This window comes from Juglans microcarpa x Juglans regia, chromosome 3D, assembly GCF_004785595.1.
Source record: "Juglans microcarpa x Juglans regia isolate MS1-56 chromosome 3D, Jm3101_v1.0, whole genome shotgun sequence".
Lineage (NCBI taxonomy): Eukaryota > Viridiplantae > Streptophyta > Magnoliopsida > Fagales > Juglandaceae > Juglans > Juglans microcarpa x Juglans regia.
This window is the reverse complement of record NC_054598.1, coordinates 17,142,198-17,149,946: the sequence shown is the minus strand read 5'-3', so window position 1 is coordinate 17,149,946 and position 7,749 is coordinate 17,142,198. Positions and strand designations below refer to the sequence as shown.

At 42.6% G+C, this 7,749-nt stretch overlaps 1 protein-coding gene across 1 annotated transcript; it reads left to right on the top strand.

Moving 5' to 3' along the window:
• Positions 1-636: 636 nt before the first annotated feature.
• On the top strand, positions 637-4,418 carry LOC121255909 (serine/threonine-protein kinase BRI1-like 2). Its single transcript, XM_041156462.1, is given in 2 exon segments — positions 637-1,683; positions 1,686-4,418. Coding segments are annotated over 2 exon segments (3,405 nt in total). The 5' UTR covers positions 637-881; the 3' UTR covers positions 4,289-4,418.
• The last annotated feature ends 3,331 nt before the right edge of the window (positions 4,419-7,749 follow it).

The window sequence follows — 7,749 nt, the reverse complement described above, 5'->3', positions numbered from 1 at the left end:
ACTATTCATCGTCCCACATCACTCACTCTATGAAAAACACTCATACAAACTATGAAAAATATTACCACACCCTATGAAAAGCTATAGGTATGGAGTGTATGATGTGAATAGTTGCTGATTTGTAGCTAAACTTACTTAAGTAAACTGTGATGCCTAAATGGTATTGAATAAAGTGTGGAGTTTGTTCTGCAGCCATAATTAAATGGTTGAGACTCGTGCATTTCATTGTAGAATTGAATCTACATGGATTGTTCACAAATAGAAGATCCAGTGACAAACAACACAATCTCACTTGCAATGAAAAAGAGATTTTTGAATCAAATGAATTGACTCGAACAACCTATTTCTGAATATCGACTTCTTTAATGAAAAAGGTTCTCTTCCCTACGCCGTTTCTCAAAATATCCTCAGAATTCTTAACATCTGATATGGAAAACATTCCCATGCTCACTGACAGGCAGTGACTCTCGGATCTAGCACGGTCCAAAAACATGTTTTAGCTCTCTGAAAGACCGATCTCGGATCTAGCACGGTCCCCACCCTATTGACAAAAAGTCAAATTCTTTCTCCCTGTAATTAAAATATTGTAGTACTCAAGAACCGTATAAGTATTAAGTACACACCCACCACCAGCCTCACTCCAATTCCTTTTCTTTATTCCCACCCCGGGTTCCCTCCTTTTCCATTTTATAAAACAAAGAAAAGCAACTTATTTTTGCCTACAGCTTTCTCCTCTGCTTTGAAAATTGTCATCATAGCCACCACACTCTCTCTAGTCTCTACACACTACACATAACACGCTCCCTGTCCATATCGTTTCTCTCTCTGTATTCCCTATTTCTCGGTTGCTTGTGTTCCTGCAACTGCTTGTTGTATCTTCAATGGAGGGCAACCCATCTCAGCTTATCTATCATCTTGCTCTGCCTATTAGTCTCTTCATGCTGTTTGTTTTCGTCCCCGGGACCGAACAGAATGGGTTCTCAACGATCAAGACTGATGCACAAGCTCTTCTAAGGTTCAAGAAGATGATAGAGAAGGACCCTAATGGAGTTTTGTCAGGATGGAAGGCTGAGAGGAATCCATGCAACTGGCAAGGAATTTCATGCTCTCTAGGACGAGTGACTAAGCTTGATCTTACAGGCTTTGACCTTGTTGGGACTATCTCCTTAGATCCTCTGGCTTCTCTAGATATGTTATCTGTTCTGATACTGTCTTCCAATTCATTTACCATAAATGCTACCTCTTTGCTTCAGCTTCCATACAGCTTAAAACAGCTTGATCTATCTTTTACTGGTCTTGTTGGTTCTGTCCCGGAGAACTTTTTCTCAAGGTGTCCCAATCTTGTTTACGTGAATCTTTCTCTAAACAATATGACGGGCTTGTTACCTGAAACTCTCTTATTGAATTCAGATAAACTGCAGATTCTTGACCTCTCTTATAACAAATTAACGGGGTCAATTTCTGGTTTGAAAACTGACGACTCTTGCAGTTCCTTGCTGCACCTAGATCTGTCTGGAAACAGTATCGTTGGTTTCCTCCCAAGCTCCCTTTCAAACTGCACTAGTCTCAACAATCTTAGTATGAATAACAACTTGCTCACCGGGGAAATCCCGGCATCTTTTGGGCAGCTCAAGAATTTACAGAGATTGGATCTCTCTACTAATCATCTTACTGGCTGGATCCCCCCGAATTGGGAAATGCATGCGAATCACTCTTAGAACTTCGCCTTTCTAATAATAACATTACAGGCTCAATTCCAGCCTCCTTATCCTCTTGTTCTTGGTTGCAGATTCTTGATCTGTCTAATAACAACGTATCTGGTCCTTTACCAGATTCCCTATTTCAGAACCTTGGCTCGTTGGAGAACTTGTTGTTGAGTAACAACCTCATCTCTGGATCAATTCCTTCTTCTATATCATCTTGCAAAAGTTTACGTATTTTGGATTTGAGCTCCAACATGATTTCTGGTGTGATTCCGCCAGATATATGTCCAGGAGCTGCCATGCTCGAGGATCTGAGAGCTCCGTATAATCTAATTGTAGGAGAAATCCCCGCCGAGCTATCCCAATGCTCGCAGCTGAAGACCATTGATTTTAGCCTAAACCGTCTCAATGGTTCCATTCCGGCTGAGCTTGGGAAGCTTGAGAATCTTGAGCAGCTAATAGCATGGTACAATGGGTTGAAAGGGAAAATCCCCAAAGAGTTGGGCAAATGCAGGAATCTCAAGGATCTCATTCTTAATAACAATCAGCTGAGCGGCGAAATCCCGGTTGAATTGCTCAATTGCAGCAATCTTGAATGGATATCGCTCACAAGCAATGGACTCACAGGTGAAATCCCGCCCAAATTAGGTCAATTGTCAAGACTTGCCGCTTTGCAACTTGGGAACAACAGCTTGAGTGGGCAGATACCAAGAGAGCTAGCAAATTGCACCAATTTGGTCTGGCTGGACTTGAACAGTAACAAGCTTACTGGAGAGATCCCTCCGAGACTTGGCAGACAGCTTGGGGCGAAAGCATCAAACGGTATTCTCTCTGGCAACACTCTGGTGTTTGTGCGTAATGTGGGAAATTCTTGTAAAGGGGTCGGAGGTCTGTTAGAATTTGCTGGAATCCGACCAGACAAACTACAGCAGGACCCGATGCTGAAGACCTGTGATTTCACGAGACTGTATTCTGGTCCAGTCCTAAGCCTCTTTACAAAGTACCAAACTTTGGAGTATTTGGATCTTTCTTACAATGAACTTCGCGGTAAAATCCCCGAAGAGTTTGGAGACATTGTGGCCTTACAAGTTCTTGCATTAGCCCACAACCAGTTATCTGGTGAGATTCCCTCATCACTAGGCCGACTCAAAAATTTAGGCGTGTTTGATGCTTCCCATAACAGATTGCAGGGTCATATTCCAGATTCCTTCTCAAACCTGTCATTCTTGGTGCAAATTGACCTATCAAACAATGAGTTAACAGGGCAAATTCCAACGAGGGGACAACTTAGTACACTTCCTGCAAGCCAGTACGCGAACAACCCAGGACTTTGTGGGGTTCCACTGTCTGAATGTCACAATGAGAATGACGAACCAAAATCACTTGCAAATGGAGATGACAACAGAGGAAGTCGAAAGCCGACGGCCGCATCTTGGGCAAATAGCATTGTCTTAGGGATTCTCATTTCGATTGCTTCTGTCTGCATTCTCATTGTGTGGGCAATTGCAATGCGTGCAAGACGGAAGGAAGCAGAGGAAGTCAAGATGCTTAATACCTTGCAAGCATCCCATGCAGCCACCACGTGGAAGATTGACAAAGAGAAAGAGCCATTGAGCATTAATGTGGCAACTTTCCAAAGGCAGCTGAGGAAACTCAAGTTCTCCCAACTGATTGAGGCTACCAATGGCTTCTCTGCAGCTAGCCTGATTGGGTGTGGAGGGTTTGGAGAAGTTTTCAAGGCCACGCTAAAAGATGGGTCGAGTGTTGCAATCAAGAAGCTCATAAGATTGAGCTGCCAGGGTGACCGAGAATTCATGGCCGAGATGGAAACTTTGGGGAAGATCAAGCATAGGAATCTTGTGCCCCTGTTGGGTTATTGCAAAGTTGGCGAGGAGAGACTCCTTGTGTATGAATTCATGGAGTACGGAAGCCTGGAAGAAATGCTTCATGGGAGAGTAAAGACACGAGATCGACGGATTCTGACATGGGATGAGAGAAAAAAGATTGCGAGAGGTGCAGCAAAAGGGCTGTGTTTCCTACATCACAACTGCATCCCACACATAATTCACAGGGACATGAAGTCGAGCAATGTACTACTAGACAACGAATTGGAAGCCAGGGTTTCTGATTTTGGAATGGCAAGACTCATTAGTGCACTTGACACCCACCTTAGCGTAAGCACACTAGCAGGCACACCCGGATACGTCCCGCCCGAGTACTACCAAAGCTTCCGATGCACTGCTAAGGGCGACGTCTATTCATTAGGAGTTGTCCTCCTCGAACTCTTGACAGGGAAACGCCCAACTGATAAAGAGGATTTTGGAGATACAAACTTGGTGGGGTGGGTGAAAATCAAAGTAAGAGAAGGCAAGCAAATGGAAGTCATTGATCCAGATTTGCTTCTAGTGACGAAAGGAACCGATGAAGCAGAAGCAGAAGAAGTAAAAGAGATGATAAGGTATCTGGAAATAACTTTGCAGTGTGTGGACGATTTCCCCTCCAAGAGGCCTAACATGTTGCAGGTGGTTGCCATGCTGAGAGAGCTGATGTCCGAATCAGCCAGTGGAAGCAGCAACAGCACTTGAACCGTAGCTTTCTTTCTTGGAACGTGTTTGATGTAAGAAGAAAAGGTTTGTAAGATTTGTTGTTTCAGCTCTAGAAAGAGTTTCCCTGTACCTATATTTACAACTCTTGTATCTTCTTTTGCTTTGTTCATTACTGTCTCATCAGTCAAAGAGGATACATTTATCGTGACTTAACGCTAATGCAAGGCTACACGGTTAGAGAACTTAATTAGGCCGAGGACATTGATCACAGATAGTCAAAGCCACACATAAATAGAAAGGGTAAAGCTTTTGGGAGGCGTTTAATTAAATGAGTGTAATAAGGAAGGGTGCAAAACTTAAGACAATTTCTCTTATAGACATGTCATTAGATTACACATGGCAACCGCTTATGCTTGAATTTCATTGCTTCAGCTTGAATTTCATTGATTCACATTTGAATCGGTGAAATTGAAGTTATTTGAATGGTGTTGCCTTGCATCAGTTATTGGGCAACTTTAAATACGGCATAAACCATGGACTTGTGACATTAAAAGAGATTCATCCCAAGGCTATCCTCTCGAGAGGGCGACCCACGTAGAGGTTTTCATTCCCTGTCGCTGTACAGGGTGTACAGGGTTTTCGTCGATCTTATGCGAGGATAACCACTATTTTGTCGTGTTAACAATGGAGGAAAATTTAGAAGAGCTATGTCAAAGGCTATCACCTTCCGAGCAAGAGCATGAGGAGATATTGGTGGACACCACTCTGTTAGAAAGTTATAAAAACAGAGGGGAAAAGTGTTTGATTATGTCCTTGCTAACGGACAAGAATTACAATCGGGAGGCTTTCAAACAAACAACGAGGAAGATTTGGCATCCAATGAAGAAAGTATCTCTTAAAGATTTGGGTTCTAGACTGATTTTAGTAGAGTTTGAATATTGTATAGAGAAAGATAAGAGTGAAGCGAGAAGGGCCTTGGTCGTTTGACAAGCATCTCGTATTGTTGAAAGATTTTGAAGGAGAACTTCAAATAAACAACATAACAATTACAAAAGCATCGTTCTGGATCAGATTGTATGATCTCCCACTGTATGCAATGAACGAGCATGTTGCGAGATTGATTGGCGATAGTATTGAGAGTGTGGAAGAGATTGATGTGGAGAAAGGGGAGGTTGCTTGTGTTAGACTTACCTCTCCGGACTCAGCATGCAAACCCGAATCTTTAGATCTCAAGGCTTATCCACAACAGAAGGATATACAACACCATTCAAATTCAAATGTTAAATAGATAAGCACGTTACTAGTTTAAATTATAAAATAGATTGAATTGTAAATTTGGATAAATACTGATGTAACAGAATATCTATATATACTGCAATGTATTGCTCTGTTTTGTTTTTGAGTACCAAAAACATTTCTCCAGCTTTGATATATTTTACAGCTTGGGGTGAATTCATCCGTGTAACGGTTCGACTGAACATCACAAAGCCTCTGATGAGAAGAAAGCGCATCAACCTGGGGCCGCATGGATCATGTTGGGTCAGATTCGTCTTCGAGAGACTACCCAATTTCTGCTATGTTTGTGGCAGATTGGGACATAACCATAGAGACTGCAGCTGCTGCTAGAACAATAAGGGTTCCTTCACAGAAGATAGTCTTCCTTTCGGTCAGTGGATGCGAACTGGCGGTGCATCGGGGATGGGGCGTAACCATCGTGATCAGAAGGAGAATACTGATCGGAGTCCATCAATGCTCCGATCCCAGAATCATGCTGAGCAAAGTGCGCGATATGTGGCTAAAAATAAGGGTAAAACGGACAGGAGATTAGAAATGGGCAAATTCTGTAACGGAAATGGCAGAAACTACAAAATAAAGAGGAAGGCGTTATGGATTCTGATAAGGCAGTTGATGCAGAAAAAAAGGAAAGAAGATATTCTGATTAGCCTTAATGAAGGTTTACCCGCTGATCAGCTTGGGAAGGAATGCTTGAAGGACTGGATGCCAATTTAAATGGTAGTCGACCGTTAGCTGTAATGGATAGCCAGAAAAATGGGCCTCATGGGGTAAGTAAAGATGGGTCCAGTGAGGCCCAGTAGGATGTGCAGTGGAAGCCCAAGAAGAAGGCCCATTATCTCAATCCATCGAGAATCACAATGCAGCGGTAGGTAGGAAATGGCAACTGCACAGAAGGAATAGCATGAAGGGTCAACTAAAAGGAAGTTTGAATCAGTTACAAAAGAGGAAGGAGATAGATATTGAAGACTCAAACTCAAAAACCCAGCGAGATAAACATAAATAAAGAATGGTGGAAGTGATTGAGATGGAAAGCAAAATTGAGAGATCAGCAGAGGCTGGAATTTAGTATCGTCAGAGGCAATGAAAATCATTAGATGGAATTCTTGTGGGTTTGGAAACCCACGAGGAATTTGAGCACTTCGTGATCTTGTCAAGAAGGAAGTTCCTGAAGTATAATTTTGCAAGAAACCAAGTTGATCATGAAAAGAATGGAAAAGTCGAAATTTTAGTTAGGCTTTGATTGCTACATAGCAATTGATAGTGAGGGTCGTAGTGGAGGACTTTTTTTAATGTGGAAAAATGAGGTGATTTTAACTATGCATAGCTTCTCTAAATAACACATTTATGTATTCAGCTTGTTTATACCTCCTTACAATACCAGGAGGTGACGTGGCATGCGAAATTTTTTTGGCTCTGCTAGGGTTGCTGTCTTTGCTCGCAATGCCTGACGTTGGGGGCCCTCTAGGCCCCTCGGCATTGGCTGCTTGACTGCGTAGTTTTGCAGACTTAGTTACTCAGTCTCCACAGCCTATCCCTGAAGTCCAGGTCCCATTTAGAGCTCCAAAACAGGTTGTTGGGGAGGTTTTTGTTGTTTTCTCAAAAGAAGAAATTAAGGCCTCTGCGTTGCCTTTCAAATTTGCGTTGATATTAAAATTTCTTAGACAAAGGCCTTCATTGGATTGCATTCATGCGTAAATCAGGAATTGGTGGGGCCTTGCTAGCCAGCCAGTGGTTTCGGCCATAAAAAAACCTAGAAATGTTTTTGTGCATTTTGCAAAGGAGGAAGATTTTCTGAAATCCTTGGCTTGCAATCCTGTGATGTGGAGGGCGTTCCATTGGAAACCGAAATTTAATGGAGATCAGGAGCCTACTATGGTGCCGGTGTGGGTGACGTTGTCGAGATTGCCACCAAATTTTTTCCACGAATCTTTCTTGAGGAACATAACGGCTCCCATTGGAAAATTTCTTTGCAGGGATAATACAACACGATGTGCCACTAGAACGGTTGCTGCAAGGGTATGTGTTGAAATGGATATCACAAAAACCCCATTAATGTTGTTTTGGATTGGCACGGTTGGGCAGCCTAGAAGCTGGTTGCAGGAGGTTGTCTATGAAACCTTACCTGTGTATTGTCAAGCATGTCATATGCAAGGGCACAATGTGATGGAAATCAAGGTGGGCCTAGTCTTAGAGATCATTTGCAA